Source organism: Cyprinodon tularosa, unplaced genomic scaffold (assembly GCF_016077235.1).
Source record: "Cyprinodon tularosa strain WSP-4 unplaced genomic scaffold, ASM1607723v1 ctg573, whole genome shotgun sequence".
NCBI classification, from domain to species: domain Eukaryota; kingdom Metazoa; phylum Chordata; class Actinopteri; order Cyprinodontiformes; family Cyprinodontidae; genus Cyprinodon; species Cyprinodon tularosa.
Genome location: NW_024039311.1, coordinates 398,925 through 417,979, shown reverse-complemented (window position 1 = coordinate 417,979; position 19,055 = coordinate 398,925). Strand labels below are relative to the sequence as shown.

The 19,055-nt window shown below is 37.1% G+C and overlaps 1 protein-coding gene across 2 annotated transcripts; it reads left to right on the top strand.

Moving 5' to 3' along the window:
• The first annotated feature begins 1,166 nt into the window (after positions 1 to 1,166).
• LOC119797168 (PDZ and LIM domain protein 3-like) lies at positions 1,167 to 18,231 on the top strand. 2 transcript variants are annotated; one of them, XM_038306126.1, is made up of 7 exons: positions 1,167 to 1,342; positions 11,017 to 11,168; positions 11,766 to 11,850; positions 11,929 to 12,116; positions 15,184 to 15,311; positions 15,754 to 15,865; positions 17,445 to 18,231. In XM_038306126.1, the coding sequence occupies exons 1-7, from the start codon at positions 1,187 to 1,189 to the stop codon at positions 17,632 to 17,634; spliced, it is 1,011 nt and encodes a 336-aa protein (XP_038162054.1). In that variant the 5' UTR covers positions 1,167 to 1,186; the 3' UTR covers positions 17,635 to 18,231. The 2 variants fall into 2 exon arrangements, with proteins under 2 accessions (XP_038162054.1, XP_038162055.1); XM_038306127.1 differs by lacking the exon at positions 1,167 to 1,342 and adding an exon at positions 1,622 to 1,820.
• Positions 18,232 to 19,055: the final 824 nt, after the last annotated feature.

Genomic DNA, 19,055 nt, shown 5'->3' with positions numbered 1-19,055 from the left:
AACTCTGTGAGATAGGCTCCAAATTGCCACTTTCTGTATCACTGAGCCATGAAGAGGGCAGAACATGATCATTAAAAAGATGCACTATATTCCCAGTGACAGCAAAAGAAGCATATAGAGGGTGAAAAGTGTATGCTACTGTAGGACCCAAACTGGAGTCTTGAGGTACCCCAAAAATCTGCCAGAGGAGGAAAACTGATCAAACATGAAAAAAAATATTCTACCAGTGATGAATGGGTCCCAAAATGACTTAAAATTATGCTTTTAACACCGAACAACTGGTCCAGACATGATAATAACACATCAGGTTCTACTGTGTTAATAAAAAAGCGGTCAAATCAAACAAAAATCTTTTGACTCTGCAGTAAGTACTTCCTGAAAAACTATTGAGAAGTACAGTTTGAAAAGATTTAAAACCAGACTTTTCTCTGATCCCATGTAGCTGTAGGTTATCTGAGCTGTCAATGTGATCGTACAGGTTTTAATTGGCCTTTGTAACTTGAGCTAAGTCTGTTCATAAATACATCTGATCATATATCAACTAGTTAAGTGTTTGCTTTTATACTTAACTGATTGAACTTATTACAGATTCGAAGTGATCATTTTTGAAATGCTTTTCAATTAAATTCAGTTTATTTATAAAGCAATGAGCATCATCTCAAGGCGCTTTACAGAGACAATTCAACCAGATCAAACAGTCAGATTGGATCAAAGTTTTCTGTCTAAGGAAGACGAGCAGATTGCATCGACTCATTGACTTGAAAGCAATCCCTCATTTTACTGATAGGGATTTCATTAACAGAGGGGCCCTAATTGAATCCTGATTAAGGCTCCTGATAACATTAGGCTGGGCCTTGTAATAGATAATATTGTAATTCTTAATGTTACTAATTTGCTGTTCGCTTTGAATTAGTAAATAGTGTAAAAACATAAAATATTGAAGTTTTTGTCCTGTTCTTTTCCTATGTGGGTACAACTGGTGCTTAATGAAAACCTGTGAGAAGTAAAAGAAATGCTGTAAGACAGTTCCAATAAGGGTTTTTGCTGGCCAGTAGAGGAATTTATAAATATAAAAAAACAACATAAATCATAATCTGATAACTGTTCAACAACCCACATCTGAATAAAACCATTTGGTTATTAAAAACCAGAGACTTCAGCCCCGTCCAGAGCCAAAGTGACTGGAATGTTCCTGCAAGGCCTCAAGGACCTCAGAGAGGAGCTTTGCCTTCGGAACCAAATAAGGAGAGCAGCTGGACACATCAAACAGAGAAAGAGGAGGACTGCCAGACCTCCAACATCTTTGGGTGGAAGCATTCACAGCAACAGCCTTCTGACAAAGGTATGTCTACATCTCAACCCTGCTTGTAAGTAATCCTGATCCTGAAGAGTTGGAGCTAAGAGATGTTCGGGATAAGATAAACATCAAAGATTAGAGTTATGAGATAAACCTCTGGCTTCTGTTGGGAACGAAGAGGTTGTAAAAAGAGGATTAAAACTCCATAAGTGAGCATGAGTTTTTGCAGACTATAACTGCGTTCCTAAAATCTGACCAATTACCTCACTCCGGGGGTGGGCTCTCTCCACTCCCCCTCTCCCTAAGCCTCACCACAGCCTGGTTCATAGCCTCCATCACTTGAAACTTTTCTATTCTGTAACTGTGATCCCAGCAGCGAGCACTTCAGCTGTGTGCTGCTGTCAAAACAGCTGGGAGATATTAAAGGGCCATGCCACTTAATGTTGTCCTGGATGGGCCACCCCCCTGGGGTTTCCGTCTGACAGGAGGAAAGGACTTCAACCAGCCTTTGACCATCTCCAGGGTGAGTAATGGGATGTGTTAAAAAAGTTAACTTTAGGAGGTAAACATGTGATCTAAGACCTGGAAAGTATTCTGCAAAAATATTTAGTTGTACATCTGAAGCAGAGTTTTCCTGCGGGAGTTTTTCCCTCTGAAGGGCTCCCTGTATACTTTACTGTCAACATTCTCTTTTCACAACGGTTCATTCTAGAAACATTCCTGTGCAGATTGGAGCTTGCACCTGTGCCATAGTGGATGCATGCGGCTTAGATACAAATAGCAGCTTACGTTGCTTCCTGGCACGACCATATGTCAGGAACTCTTGGAGTAGGTTTTACACAGAAGAATTTAAGAGTTGAGAAAATATTTACAAAACCACACCCTAATCCTCAAAATTTTGCTTTTTAATGAAAACCAAAGAGAGTTTATCACACAAAATAAAGATGAAGTAAAAACTCATCAGCCACCATACAGTAAATATAAATTGTAAATGCCAATGCAGCTGATCAGAGGATGATAAAAGTCAACTTTGGCTTCAGTTAGTGTTGAACACTTTGGATTTTGTAAACAATTGGAATTTGTAAACAAGATCTACGTGACAGGAGAGGTTTTACTTTACAGTAATAATACTTTAACAGTCAAAAATATATTTTTCAGGTAATTTAAAAAGCACATTTATGTGAAACAAAAAGCTTTCCAAACTAACCAGGGTTAATAATAAAGATTCATTTGCCTCTAAGTCCAATTACATTTTACTATGACTGTCATTATCCTCATAACATCAGTGGTAACAGCTGTTATCATGCATCTGAAGTAACTGAACATGAGTTAGTTACATCACTCTGGAGAAATGTTTACCCTATCTTCTTTGCAAAATAATTTCCATTAAGCAACTGTGTTTTTAACATTCTGCAACATGATCCTCACTGGACCTAAGTCCAGCCATTGACCAGAACCACTTATAAAAGGTGGAATTGCTGGTGTGCTTCTCTTCATTGTCCTTTTGCAGAACCCACTTGCCTTTGAGGTACTACTTTTGGTAGAAAAGATATCCTGGTTCGATCAGTAAGAGTGTCCTACAGGTTCTGAAGCAGCAAAGAGATGCCCCAGACCATTACACTACCACCACTATGTTTGAATATCTATGTGATGTTTTTCTAAGCACGGTTTGTTTTATACCAGATCTAATGAGATGAATCTTTCGTGAAGTTCCAAGAACAAAACAGTCAAAGAAATGTTTAATCTGACATACTGAAACTCGTGTCTGTAAGCCACAAGCCACAGTGATCAGGAACAGCAGAGTCTCCTTTTGTTCTTAGATTAATTTGTGAGCCTAATCCCCCAGAGTTACTGAAGCTAAAATGAGAATAGATGGGTAATCCCAGTCTCTGTTAGGGTTAGTCTTCATCTATATTTAGGTAAAGACCTCAGGAACTAAATAAAAGTGTAGTTATATGGCCAGCTGTACCCATTAACCTCACACCTGTTGTGTCAGTGGACACTCACAGGGCTATATGAGGGCAGTGATGAGAACGGCCTGAGATGGTAAAGAAATGATAGAGAAGAGAGGCATCCACGTAGGTTAAATCATATGTCAGCAGAGATTTAAGGAACAGGTTTTTTTTTCTGCTGATTTGGAATCAAACAGAAAGGCCTGATAGATTATAGAAATGTAGATTTAAGGAGCTGAAAATAATGCATTTTTCCTGCAATGAGCTCTCAAACTTCATTCATGCACGATCATTTCCAGCTTCTCCATTTGCTGCCATTTTTGGTCAGGAACATCCTCCTCTTAATGACTCACTGGCTTTCCAGCTGCTTGTGGAAAGTAAACACAAGATGAGAACCATCTTTTTCTTCAGCAAACAGGCCACAGCCTCATTTTTAATACGTCCAGTATTCTTTTTATCCACAACAAGCACTGGATAACTTTTTTTCCCCCCCGAATATGTTAGACTGTTGTGACAGTATTTCAGAGGTGTTCATTAATTCTGGGCTGGTCAGAGAAGGAGACGCTTAGAGTACTTGAGACCCATTTTTAGAGATCATTAACTCCATTATTACTGTGAAAAATAATTCATTATGTGGAATTTCTTTAAATTATAATAAGGTACTGGTGGATAATTACATCCTAATATAATAATATGCTGTATTAAAACACCTCTTCCTCCAAAATCTGCATTTAAATTATTTTTATGACATCTATCTTTGACTTTTTTTCTTTTAACATTTGAATCATTCAAATGTGATCACTCACTGATTATGGATAAAACAGCAATGATTCTAAATCTAGTCATAGTGTGGACCAGGATTTGACTCTAATTGAGTTTCATTGATTTCCAGTCATCTCAACCCTACCCCTGACAATAACCCTAAGCTTAACTAATACCAGTTCATATCTAACTGTAACCAAGACTCAATACACACCTTAGTCCTAAACCTATCCATCGTCAAAAAACGGAGTGAGAATAAGCAAAATGGGCTCATCTTTAAATGTTTCTCAGTTTTTTGGTGAAATCAAAAATATGGTCCTCATTCTGATGCCAGGACAGGACCACACACACACACACAAAATGTGGCAGACATAATTTTGTGTTTGCTTTTTCTCTCCCTGACGTTAATAATATACATAGCAGAGGGATTTTGTCATTATTAGATTATAAGTAGATTTATTTGAGAATTTATTTATTTATTTATTTATTCTAAATCTGGTTTAAATCAGTAAAACTCAAAATCCAGAGGGGAAAAACAAAAGAACAAACATATTTCTGAAAATGCATTGCAGGCTGTATTTCAAATGAAAATGCTTCAGATACCAGAGCTGTAATAAAATCAAATAAAAAAATCACTGAAAGGCTGAAAAGAAATAAAGTTCACAGAAAATAAATCAGTGACAAATTTACCCCTGTAAATTACCTCTCCCTCTTGGCACCATGAAACCTCCTATCTACACTTTCATCCAGTTATTTATAGGCGGATGACCAAATCTTAGATCAGTGTAACGTCTCTGTGTAGCTCGCTCTACTTGCTGTGTCTAGTAATGGAATATGACTCAATACAGTTCATGGTCTGTGTAGCATCTGTGGGAATGCCTGCTTCAGTTTGGAACTGTCTCCTGTGATATTCTTAAATGCTTTGCTGAAAATACTTTCTCATCTTCATCACATCCTGGCAATCAGATTACATTAATCATATGTAATCTTTCATATTCTGTTTAATCCAACCAGGGTCATGTAGATCAGTTACAGATCTTCTCTCTAACTGCATCCCAGTGAGGCAACATTTATTTGCTGTCATGCACTCCCAAAGGAAACTAAAAAACTGAAGTCGTAAATAAATCAGTGTTGCTGTTAGATTTCATTTGAGTCTGGTTTTTGTATTTTAGAGACATACTAAGCCCAGGTGAGACTCAGGGAGAGAAAATCTTCTAAAGCTGTGGTCTGAGCAGGAAAAGGGAACATGGAATCTCAGCCTATAAAGAGATGATGTGCCATTGATGTGGAACAGACAAAGAATTTACAAATCTTCACCATTTTACAGGCATTTATATAAAAAAAGGAGAGAGAGATTAAGTCGTTTCCAGGATATATTTTTTTTTCTTATCTGGCTGTAGAACAGACATATCTAATGTTACTGAGATTACAAATACAAAGGACAATTTAATTAAGAAGTTTGACATAATTCATGTGCTGGCCAGACAAGCTGCTCAATTTAATATTCCCTAATAATAACCATAGTCTTTCTTCATTGCAAATGTAGACATTTGAATGAAATTAACCATTTTCACGGCTGTGCTGTTTTCCTCCAGTATTGTCTGTTAAGTTCATTTCTGCCTGATATCCTGTCGACTAAGATTAGCTTCTCTGATCCTGCCCAAGCAAAGCATCCTTAAAGCATAATGCTGCCACTGTTATCTTAAATAATGGTGTGTTCAAGATGATGTTCAGAGTTACTGTTATAACATTCAACAAAGCCAAACCTTCAGAAATGCACCTTCTTTACTTGTTCTCTTTGCTATCTCTGATAGCTTCATTCTAATTACTCTCCACAAAAGTCAAGATTTGTTTAGCAGAGTGTTAACTAGTATCCTATAGATTATTCTACATAAACTGGGGATTTTATAATCTCATAAAGTGCCTTTAGATGACACATGTTGTGATTTGGCACTATTTCAAAATAACTGAATGAAATTGAATTGAACCATGATATAATTTTCTGTTTTTCATTTTCTGTGCCCAGCCTATCAGTGAAGTGTGATGTAGGTTGTTTCCCCCTTAAGGTGCTTTGACCTATGAGCCTGTTTGCCGTTGTTTTTGCCTAGAGTGATCATTCTTTAAATAAGGCTTCTTCTTTTAGTCAACGGCTCTCAAACAGGACGTAAACTTTAACATGATTTGATCTAAGTTTAGCAGAGAGATCATAAGCAGAGTCAAAGCTCTCTGGCTCATGTTGTTGGCATCAAAAGAATGGAGTTGAGCCAAGAAAAATCTGCTCCATGTCTTCTCATTCTATTCCCCTGACCTTGTGGCTTATGCAATGAAGAGGATTAATTTTTTCCTGACAAAAAGGGATATTTGCTTCAACTAACTGTTCTCCTTAGGAAGATCTATTTACAATATATAGATTACAACATATACCATATTGCATTATACTATGTTTAGGAAAAAATATATCTAATTAATGGAGAAGTGTACACTTCTATTATATTTAACAAGTTTAACACGACTTTTTATGAATGATAACGATTATTCTTTACATTAATCATTCTTGGTAACCTGACTCTTGTGCCATATTCTTTCAGTTTAGTAATATAGAAAAGAACAATCCTTCGTTATCCCACAGTAGGGAAATGCAAGCATATCACAAAAAAGTAATTTACAACAGAAAACAAATACTGTACAGGCATCCTGACAAATGCTCTATAGCTACTTACCATTTCTGAACATCAGCTCTTCAGTCAAAAGTTCAAAGTTCTTTTTAATCTTGTCCTTTTAAACATAAATGAAACTTCCCCCCCGACTCCTCTGCTGTTTTTCCCCCTCTATTTTCACCAAAGTTCTCAGACAAATCTCTGAAGCCATCACAGAACAGCTGTATGTAACACTGAGGCAGAATAACACACAATTCTGTTTATTACATCTGAAGACAAAAGTTCACATTGGATTTTGTTAGGAGTATTTCAGTAATGAGAGCTGAACACAAATATTTTCATTTTATTTATCACGTATTTTTGATGAATCCGTATTTGGTTCCTCTTATTTTAGGTAATGCTTTACTTTGTGTTGATGATATATATTTAATTTTACAGTTATATTTTGACAGACTATGAAACAACAAACCCTATGAATTGTTTTACAAACAATCACCTCCTCCTACAGCCCCCTCAACATATATATCTACATTGATTTATCTGGAGTATTACATAACAATCACATATTTAAAGGCTTACTGGTTTTAGGGAAGAGTTAAACACAAAGTTAAAAAACAGTTTTTTAGGGAGGATTGAGAAAGATTTTGTTTGAAGAAACTAAAGCATGCAATATAAAAAAACTTAAATAAATCACATAAAGCAAAAGCAGATTATTTATCTATCTACAGCAACTTCCTTTGGTTTTCAGGATATAAAGTTAGTCCAGGGGTTGCATTCTTCTCATGACCCCTCCAGCTCATGACAGTTTTGTAAATGTTATGGATGCTGTTTTTGTTTTGCTGATAAAACTCCATGAACACATTCAATTAATAGATGTTTTTAAAGTGTGATTTGATAGAGAAAAAAAACAAAACTAGATTATCAGAAGGTGAAGATTATAAGTCATGCTTTCTCAGAACACAAACTACAGATAAGGTTACGTACAATAAAATAAACAAATAAATCATTCTGGAAAAAGTCAGAAAAACAGATTCTATACTCCTGGTCAAGAATTTCCTAATCACTGAAAGTATAAGCATTCAAAAATAGCCATATACTAGTTGCTGGGTATCAATTGCCGAAGTTCATCTTAGAAATGCTACATCCAATCCAATCCAACTTTTTTTATAAAGCACTTTAAAATGTTTCGAAGGACCAAAGTGCTGTACAGTGAAACAACATAAAACCATTTCAACACATAAAAACATAAAAGCATTAAAGATAAAAAAAAAAAATAATTAAATCAGAAATATAAAACCTATAATAGGATAAAATGAAATAATAAAAAATTATTTCTCACAGGCCAAAATCAACATCTCACATAGTTTTGAAAGCCAAGGCAAAAACATGTGTTTTTAGGAGCGATTTAAAATCAGACAGGGAGGTAGACTTTTTAATTTATGTCCACATTCTTAGAGCTGTGATAGAGAAAGCACGTACATGATTCAAACTGTATGTAAAATGTTATTTTGGTTGGTCTGACCTGGGATTTTTACCCATAAGACCTCACCTAAGGTTAGTACAACTTTGTTGACAATGAATGCAAGATTGTTTCTTGATTTATTTATTTTCCATTTTACCAACAAAGATGGGTAAATGTGAAGTAAATAGATGTCTGACTGCTGAGAGAACCTCCTGCTTAAAACAATGTAGTGAAACTAAACACATTTTATCTGACTTACAGTAGTTTGTCTGTCTCAAATCAAATCAGTTTATTTATATAGCACTTTAAAATAACACCAGGAAGACCAAAGTGCTTAACAGAAAGATAAAAACACTGCAAGAAAAACAAAAAAACATACTAAAATCATAAGCATAAAACAATGTATCCTAAGTATTAAAAGCCAGTTAAAAAAAAGAGTCTTTAATCTGGACTTAAAAAGGTGCAGATCAGTGAGAACCCGGAGACCAAGCGGCAGATTGTTCCACAGTTTAGGTGCGGTAACCACAAAGGAACAATTGCCCCACTGTTTATAGTGGGACGTCCAGAACCATTTGATCAGCAGACCAGAGAGCTCTGCTGGGGCGATGTACGGTCAACATCTCAGTTAAATATGGCAGGTGAGACCATGAAGGCCTTTAGAAACAAGTGTTAAAACTTTGAAATCAATCGAAAATGTACTGGGAGCCAGTGCAGGGAGGAGAGGATGGGGGTGATGTGGCTTTGCCTTGATGAGCCAGAGAGGAGACGAGCTGCTGCATTCTGTACTAACTGGAGCTGTTGGAGTGACGACTGTGGGAGGCCAGAGTAGAGAGCATTGCAGTAGTCCAACGAGAACTAAAAAATTGCATGAATTGCCTTCTCTAGGTCTTGGCATGAGAGAAAGGGTCTCACCTTGGTCAAAAGGCGCAGCTGGACAAAGCTAGCTTTGACAGCAACATTTATTTGTTGTTTGGAGTTCATTTCACGGTCAAAGACAGCTCCCAGGTTCCTGGCGGTATTGCTGACTGAACCCCCGACCCCGGATTGAATCTGAGGGACGTCCTTGGAACTAAAAGGATGAAGTCAGATTTACTTTCATTCAGGTGAAAAAAATTCTTTCCAAGCTTTTGATAATGTCCAAAAGGCAGCTATAGAGAGAGTCGAGAGCAGTGGCAGTATTATGGAGCACTGGTAAAAATACCTGGACATCATCAGCGTAAAGGTGGAATGATTAATTGTTTGGCAGTTAAGGACCCAAGTGGCAGCATGTAAGGTGAAAACAGGACCAGGCCAAGGATGGAACCCTGATGCACCCCAGATGATAGTGGGGCAGAGGAGGAGGAATAGTCATCGACCATCACAGCAAAGCTCCGTTCACTCAGGTAGGACCAGAACCCCTGCAGGACCATGCCCTGAACACCAACATGGAGAACTGCATGTTCCACGGTGTTGAATGCCGCAGTAAGATCCAGCATCATCAGCAGCACTGATTTCTTTGTAACCAAAGAGAGCAGAATGTCATTGTGAACTTTAAGTAGAGCTGACTCCGTACTGTGATGCGATCTGAAACCTGACTGAGATTTCTCCAGAATTTAATTTCTCTCCCAAAAAAAAGACTGCAACTGAAAAAAAACTGTTTCTCTAATACCTTGGAAAAAAATCACAGGTGCGAGACAGGTCAGAAATTTGACAGCAGGATCTAGATTAGGTTCTTTTTAACAGTGGCCTAACAACAGCATGCTTGAAAGCTGCAAGGATGAAACCAGAGCAAAGGCAGCCTTTGAACAGAGTGAGAAGGTATGGGCCCAGAGAGTCAAAAGGCTGTTTTAGAACTCTGGGAGGAATGATGTCCAGAGGACAGTTTGTGGGTCTCATCCCCTGAACCACCTCAAAGAGAACAGTCAATGTCACAAGCTCAAACTTTTCGAGAACAGCAGGGGGGGCAGTGAAGAGGTACAACTGTCAACTAAGTGAGTATTACAACCAAAGCTCAATGTTTATCCTGCCTCTTTATCCACAAAATGCTTCAGGAAACTTTCACATGTATGCACAGAGACATTCTTCAGCACACTGCCAGATGGACTAATCATAGACAGTATGATGTTAAATAGCACCTTGGGGTTGCTAGAGTTAGAGGAGACAATATTTGAAAGATTTTGGCATTTACCCTCCCTGACTGCCTTTTGGAAGCTGGCAAGGCTCTCCCTCAAGATCTCCACAGACATCTGGAGTTTGTCTTTCCTGAACCTGCGCTTTCTCAGAGCTTGGGTGGTATCATTGAGCCAAGGGTCTGGTTTGATTTTGGTTGAGTTATATCTAAACGGTGCAATGCAGTCCAGCATATCAGCACAGATGGAGTTGAAGGAGGAAACTGCATCATCTGGGCAAACAGGGGGAGCCACAGCAGTCATTGTGTATAGAGCAGTGGTCATAAAAGCAGAGGCGAACTGATTTATAACTAATTGATTATACAGTTAAATGGAGGACATATATTATTAAAACTAAAGTTTTTTATATTGTATTATTTGTTATTATCTTTAAAAGTTTAACATTTACATTTCATGTTGATCGTAGATCTTTTATACATTCTGTCTTTATTTAAACAATGAATGTTTATACATTTATTTCTGAGAGATTTCCATCTAATTTCTTAGCTTTTTTTTATTAGCTGAATGAAAATGATTTTAAATCACATTTTTCCAGGGTTATTGAATACCTTTGAGCTTAACCAATTTTTCAATATTGTAAAGTAAATTTGCTCCTTTTAGTGCAAAGCAACCTGTCCCTCCATGCTATTTTCTCAGTCCCCCTGAATAAGTTGCAATGTAAAAAAAATAAACAACAAAGAAGTCAAAAACATACGGTGCTAACTCTGGTCCCATCCAGATCACTCCTGGCAGTAAGGCATCTGGTGCCAACTTGTGTGCTGGTGACATCATCCTGGCCATCGAAGGAGTCCCAGCTGCAGACATGCTGCACTGTGAGGCACAGAGCAAGATCAAGGAATGCTACCACCAGCTCTGCCTCACTGTGGAAAGGTGACACAAACAATAAAGAAACATCCATTATTATTATTTAAACACATTAAATACACTGTTGTACTACCTGTGGAGAGGTAAAACAGCTTTTATGAAGGTATTTAATTACAATATAAAATGAAATTACCTTGCTTACCAGCTCTGCATTGTGCTCTAAGATTGCTTTTTTTTTGTTAGGGCCATAAAGATAAACTGAATTAAATCAGGAAACAAGTCTTTTTAAGGTGTAAATGTCCTTAAAAGACAGTAGTTTAATTTTTATGACAGGTTATGAACTGAAAATCTGAAGGATACATTTGATGGCATTATTCCATCAGGTTAGAGCAACAAAAAGTAAATATGCTATATTGATTTACTGATTACATTTAGTAATTTCTTCTTATTATGCTGCAATATTAAGCTAAGTAATGATTTAATTCGTATATGTCTAAATTCCTAGTGCAGTGTGTTAATGTTAAAAAAATATAGCTAAAGAAAAAAATATATATATACAAAATATTTAAATCAAATAGAACATTTCATTGCTTTTAAAATAGTTTTCTCCAACAGATTATTAGAATATGTGTTTATCTGGGCAGTTTTGTGTATAATTTCCAGGAATGACTCCAGGCTGTGGTCCCCACGGATTGTGGAGGATGGAAGAGCTCATCCATTTAAAGTTAACCTGGAGTCACAACCACAGGTTTGTAAAAAATATTACCCATCTTCCATTTCATCATTGAGAAAATTCTATATTGATTTTTTTTTTTCATTTCTCCAGGAATATAAACCCATCGGCACTGCTCACAACCGAAAGGCCCAGCCGTTTGTGGCAGCAGCAAACTTGGATGACAGGCGTCAGGTGGTCACCACGTCCTATAACACTCCTATCGGCCTGTACTCCTCAGGCAACATCCAGGACGCCATGGAGGGTCAGATCCGGGGCCTGGTTCATCAAAAACCTGAGAGGTGGTCACTACTCACTGAACCTTTTCCCACTCAAATAGAAAAACTACCAGGTGTGAAACAACTGACAAAATGTCTAATGAAATGACTTATTTTAAATGCAATATTCAACACAGACTAGATGCTGCTTTTAATTACACATATAGATAGTCTGACAGTCACTTTGTAAATTGACAGACCAACCCGTCTCAAGTTTAAAGGGTAGCCTCTCTATGCTGCATTTGTAGATCCCTGAGTTTGAGCTCAGTCAGATTAATATCTCATGCAGAGCCATTGAAAAACATTCCAATGTATTCTGTGCCTTTTTTAGGAGCTTTTAGCTCCATATATCCAGTCATTACCCTGTTAAATGATCCATGACCTGAGATTAAGCCTATGCTTCCTGAAAGAAGGCAGTGTTTTGGTAGCCCTCAGACTTTACCATAACCTACAGTAATAGAAGGTTATCCATGCCAAATGCAGCACAACAGCTGCAAAACAAAAACAAGCTCAAGCTTTAAACTAATGTCAGCATTAATGTTATTTAATTCATTTTTTGTATTTTTCTGTAAGTTCTCTGCACCTGGGTCCGATGATCCAAAATGTGACACATGGAGCCATCAAAAGGGACATATCTCAATCTTAATATTTAGCTTGAATTTCCTGACTGACCTCATATTGCATTCATTTTTCATCCTTGGAGGGGACCCTTGTACTTTTAAATTATATTAACAGGTAAAGTTACAGTTTAACAACTGTAATTTGTCTGCAACTGTATTTAAGAGCCCAACGAAAATTTATCGCCTTCTCAAGGATGCAGTTTTGACTTTTGGAATGTTTCTAAACATTCAGTTTAAAATGGTGAAAAGAAATTCTAACCTTGATTTTTTAGCTAAGATTCATCTGTCCTATTTTATTTTAATTGATGATAGCACACCTCAGATTCTAAAAATCATTTGGACCTTTGTTTAACTTTGATTTATAAAACAGTGCTTGTGTCACAGAGATGACTTAAACTGTAGATTGGGTTTATATTAAACTTACATGCCTAAGATTCATTCAAAGACTGAATTTATTCTTTAAAACAAAATTAACCAGAGGTAATAAACAATGAAAATAGTATGTATAAATGAAAGCTTTGGAAGTGGATCTAAGGCTGCATTCACACTGCAGATCTTGATGTTCATTTGCAGTTTCTCACTGAAACTGACATTTTTTCTGCTTGGTTGTTCAAACTACGGCCTAAATGTGGCGACCATCATACTCCAGTCTAAACATTCACTGCCCCAACAGGACCTGCATGCACAGAAGGACGGTGTAGACATCACACTGCAGTTCACTGTTTATGAAAATAATAACCGATCTCAGCATCTCTGTGTTATTTTAAGTTGTTTAACGAGAGCCGACAATATTATGACCATATCATGACTAGGCAAAGAGAAGACGACAAGATGAAAATATATAGAAGTGACACCATTTGGATGTTTTTGGAAGTGAAAAGATCAAAATTAGAGTTCTCAAAAGTCGGATATGCATTACATATAATAAAGTCAGATCTGTGTGACATTTGCCAGCACTGTAAACATAGACCGAGTGAATCTGTAGTTTCAGTATTGAAACCTCTCGGCTTTGGTGCCACCAAGGAATAGTACACCCAAAACATGATTAGCCTTCATTTTCTACTCACCCCCATGCTGAACAACACTCTGGAGTACTTTTTTGATATCTCAAATGCATCTGGAGATCTGGGAGGCTTCTTGCTGTCTGCTGACATTCAAATAATGGAGGTCTACGGTGCCCGAGACAGAAAGGTCCATAAAAGTCCACAAAAACGTGTCAATATTCCTCCATACTGCTCGTCCAATGTATTCCAATTGTCCTGAGTGGGTAGCATTCAGAATTTACTCGAAACGAAGTCATTTAGAATGTTTTTAGAGCATAAACAGTAGTGCATAGGATTTTCTTAAAAGCGCGCGCCAGATTGTTCAGGACGCTATGGAAGCCGGCAGACCAAACCAGATGAAAGTGCGCATTCAGTGTCTGCTCTGCCAATAATGCAAGCGTAGAAGAAGAAATGTGCTGTTTACCTGTGCAAAGAAAGAAACAACAAAAGAAAAATGTCTGAGGACTTCAGTGTTGAGGAAGAGCATGAGTTCTTTGCCGAGCTGAATGTGCACTTTCATCTGGTTTGGTCTGCCGCGGTTTCCGTAGACTCGTGAACGTGCTTTTAGGAAATACTGTACACTACTGTTTATGCTCTAAAAACATTCTAAATGACTTCGTTTCGAGTAAATTCTGGATGGTACCCACTCAGGACACTTGGAATACATTGGACGAGCAGTATGGAGGAATATTGACACGTTTTTGTGGACTTTTATGGACCTTTCTGTCTCGGTCACCATAGACCTCCATTATTTGAATGTCAGCAGACAGCAAGAAGCCTCCCAGATCTCCAGATGCATTTGAGATATCAAAAAAGTACTCCAGAGTGTTGATCAGCATGGGGGTGAGTAGAAAATGAAGGCTAATCATGTTTTGGGTGTACTATTCCTTTAAGGCCAAACTGCATTTTGATGACCTGAACAAAAACCAAAAAAAACAAAGATTTCCACTTTCTTTTTTTCTTTTTTTAACCTGGTGTAGGGATTTTTTTTGTTTGTTTTGTTAGGATTATAAACCTTTCTTGTGTTATTCTTATCGGCTTAGTTGATATGAGTCACTTTGTTAATATTCCTCCCATCCGGGGGCAATAAATTAATCCTCTAGCTTTCCAATATTGGTTCCTCTTATTTTAGGTAATGCTTTACTTTATGTGAATGTCATCTGATTATTTGAAATGCAGCCTTTAACTCTGAAACAGCAGATAGTAAGGAGTCTTTTAAACCTTTGGATGAGACATAAATCACGACACACCATAGTTTTCTTAAGTCGTAACTTGACATCTACTGCAATGCATTGTGCTTTAACTTTGTTTGCTTCTTCAGGCATTAAGAATCTATCCTTTCTGTTCTTCATTTAGGACATTAGGGTTTATATTTGTGCCTCATTCTTTCTGTTTTGTAATTTAATTGTGTCTTCATGTACTGCTCAGTCCCAGAGCTCTGACCAGCATCGAGGAATCTGATGTGTACCGAATGTTACAGAAAGACCAGGATGACCCACAGGAGCCTCGGCAGTCTGGATCATTTAAAGCCCTGCAGGAGTTTATAGACAGTGATGGTGAGATAATCTTTCCCTTTAATCACTTCAATGTTTTTTTTCCCACCAATTTCCATTCTGTATCACAGAGCAATAATACTATTTTAACTGTTACAGGATAATGTCAAAGTGTGTACCTTAAACGCTAAGCTCATCTGTCACTGAGACACAATCAAACGTGTTCCCCTAATCAAACACGGTGTTCTTAAAGTAGGATATTATATCAATACACAAGCACTTCCTTCTGTGTTTCCTTGGCTGTGTAAAAAGGAACATCCAGGTTGAGTTTAAGTATGAAGTATGGTTCGAGGCTCAAAGGAAGCATCAATTAGGATTCAAGGGGCTTATTTTGTGTCCCTGCCCCTCAAGTGTTCCTGCCATATATGACTCAAGTGTTTTGTTTTAATTTATGTGATTTAGTCACAGGCTTGTTTTGCTGAGAGGTTCTGTCTCATGCATCCAGGCACTAGACCCATTGTGACTCGCACAGTGAAAGCCCCCACGACCAAACCCCCTCCGCCTACAGGAAACCTGCATAAGCTGCCCGTCTGCGACAAGTGTGGGAATGGGATTGTGTGAGTACAAACAGATCAAATCACCTGTGGTTGTCATTAAGGCCTGACCTGTGACAGCACAAGCAATAAGGATCAGCTCTATATCTATGTCAACCCAGTATTAGCTTGTATAGAAAGACAATGATATACATTTTCAGTGATTATTGCTATTGCTTATGTGCACTGCTTTTGATTTAAAAATAATAATTAGGTTATTTTACTGCAAAAGTTTTAAACCAAGGACAATATTTTCATACTTGTTTCATACTTGATTTCAAAACATAATACGCTGCCAGCAAATCACCTAGAGAATATTTTTTATTTTATTTTGCAACCTATTTTCAATATTTCCTGCTAATCTTTCTGTGTTATTTTTATAAAATTACAAGTTAGATAATGTTTATTAGAATACTTATAATAATCATATATTTTAAAACAATATAACTTTGATCAATTCTTTTAATTTCCGATTGTGTTTGTTAAATGGATGCATCTTTTAGTGTTCTGCAGTCTGCAGCGTTCCTCATAAAATAAGCTTTGAATCAAATTTGTGGAGGTCCTTGTGAAGTTAGGGTATATTATTTAGGGTAATCATCAGCCAAGCTTGATACACCAGAAGTAATGGTGAGACACTGGCAGGGACAGAGCTAGATGGGGAACAGTGGTCACTTGAGGCCCCTGAAATGTGATTGGGCCCCCTTAGGTACCCCCCCTAGATTATTGACATGTCACAGCATCAAATCATTTCTGCACAGTGCTTGTTGCTATAAAAAAGTGAAAACAGTTTTAATAGAAATTTTGGTACAAAGAAAAAAGCAAAATAGCTTAAAAAAAACAAACAAAACTTTACTCATATACAAGTAAAGTTACTGGTGTAAAATGTTAAGCAATTAAAAACAAAAATTCCCTAAGCAAAATTTTATTTTAAGTAAAAGTTACTGAGTTACTTGTTCGCTAGCAGGTCAATAAAAAAAAAAAAAAAAACGACATTGATGTTTAACTATCTTGATAAATAACAGCTGAAATAAATAAGAGAATTAAAATCTTGAAGAAAAAAAAAGCATTTCGTTAATTTTGCACCAGGAATAGTTTAAATGTTAAAGTGGTAAGTTGACTGTAATTGTAAAGCATTTTATTTTGCTTCTCTGTTTTCAAGCTATTCTGTCACCCACCCAGAATCACAGTCAGACACTGGCAAATGCTAAATTGTTTTCTAGATTTTACTTTTTATTATTATTGTATTTGTTTTGAAATGGCATATTACAAGTACATATTTAAATACATGTTTCTAACATATACTTAAATAAGTATAACTTTTTCTTTTTCTAGCTTATTGAGAAACAAATTCATTCTCATAGTCTCTGCATTCTCCTCTGCTGGACTCAATAAAAAAAGTTCAGCTCAACAATTGAACACTGGATTTAAACATAAAAAAGTGGAAATTTATGGAAAGCCGAAAAGAAAGTATACTAAATTAACTTATTACTTATAACAGTGGGTTGAATTAGTCAATTGAAGTGCATAAAATCAAAGATTATTTATGTTTATCTGAGAAAAGTTGTTTTTGTTAATTACCGCCTCTTTATTGTCGTTGCTACAGTGGGACAGTGGTGAAAGCCAGAGACAAATTTCGCCACCCTGGTTGCTTTGTGTGTGCTGACTGTGAAGTCAACCTGAAACAGAAAGGCTATTTCTTCGTTGAAGGTCAGCTGTACTGTGAGATTCACGCTCGAGCCAGAATGAGACCTCCAGAGGGCCACGACCTCATCACGACATTTCCCTCTCCTTAGATCCTTCCCCTAATTAGCACAGACATAAACACTTTGGCAAGTCCTCTCAGGTCCTATTTGTTTTGTTTTGTGCTGCACTTCTGTTGCTGTTTGTGCAAAATAATCAGAGCTCTGTGATATTTCCCAATGTAACACTTTATCATTATATCACGTTTTGCAGCTGATAACTGGACACCATCATTATTTAAATGGAAAAGTTTTCACCACTTTAAGTCCAAGTTTTATTTTTTTCAAGTAAAGAGCTTTGATTGTCAGCTTCAATATTAATATTGTTTGAAACAAAGCAACGAGTAATACGCCAAAGCCATGCTTCAAAACTGTCATGCTAGCACAACTGTAAAATAAAAAAAAAAAAAAAGGAAAATCACATTTCATTGCATGGGTCAGAACTTTGGAAGTCTTGATTTGTGGAGTTTTTCCCTCAGTAAAACGTATCTAATTGCAGAAGACAGCATTTGGAGCTTTGTTAGCAGCAGGAATCCCCAAACTAGTTCCTGCTGTTATTTCAAGATATCTCCCTAGAAACTCATGATCAACAAAACTTTTTTTTGTAATTTGTCACAACTTACAAGCTAATAAACTTGAACTTATAGCTTAGTTTGTTCCTGTATTTGAGCCTCTATATTTTTTCGAATTTAGTTTTGTCCTTGATTTTATTACACTTATATGTTTACAGAGTAAAAGCAGTCATTATTAAACGTATCTAAACATATATAAGCAAATAAAAGTTCCACAGTTCTACACAAAAATTCTTGAATTTATATGAATTTATTTTTTGTGTTGTTTTTTTCTTTTTTTCTTTTTCTTTTTTTTGCTTTAAAATAAAAACTGAACTTTTTTTTACAGGTGCACAATCAAGTTTTAACTGTAAGGGCCCCTCCCCAAACTGCTCCCACTAAGCTTGGGGTATGAAATTATCTAAAATGTCTTGATATGCTAAATCATTGAGAGTTGTTTTCACTGAAACTAAACAGCCATCAAGAACTCCATAGGATCCACACACCAAAACCTTAGTGAAGTGCTGCTCTCCTGGCAAGAGCTATTTTTCTTTTTCCTCCAGTGTTTTTTATTGTCCTGTCATTGTCACAAGTACAGAGCAATGAAATTACCTCGGGGACCAGCGCCACCGCCCGGGGACCAGCGTTAAGGGGGTTAAGGGTCTTGCTCAGGGACCCAGAGAGGCAGTCGATGGGAGTGGGGCTTGTAGTCTGAACCACAGGATTCCAAGCCAATGCCCTAACCACTAGGCCGCCACTCCCCAAAGAGCTATCATCTCTCCACTACTCTGTTGTCCAGTGGCAACACACTTTTTCATCACTGCAGCTGCTGTATTATATGGCACTTGTTGGTCAGGTATGGAAACTCATTCAATCAAGCCTGATTTTTACTCTGATCTCAAAGCCACACGGCCCTGTCCCAAT

What these genes read in the sequence shown, in the direction of transcription:
- LOC119797168 (XM_038306126.1), top strand. Translation starts at nt 1,187, where the DNA reads ATGTTCCTGCAAGGCCTCAAGGACCTCAGAGAGGAGCTTTGCCTTCGG. An exon ending in ACCTGGAGTCACAACCACAG is followed by an intron (nt 11,851 to 11,928) that starts GTTTGTAAAAAA and finishes TCATTTCTCCAG; the next exon opens with GAATATAAACCCATCGGCAC. An exon ending in GTTCATCAAAAACCTGAGAG is followed by an intron (nt 12,117 to 15,183) that starts GTGGTCACTACT and finishes TGTACTGCTCAG; the next exon opens with TCCCAGAGCTCTGACCAGCA.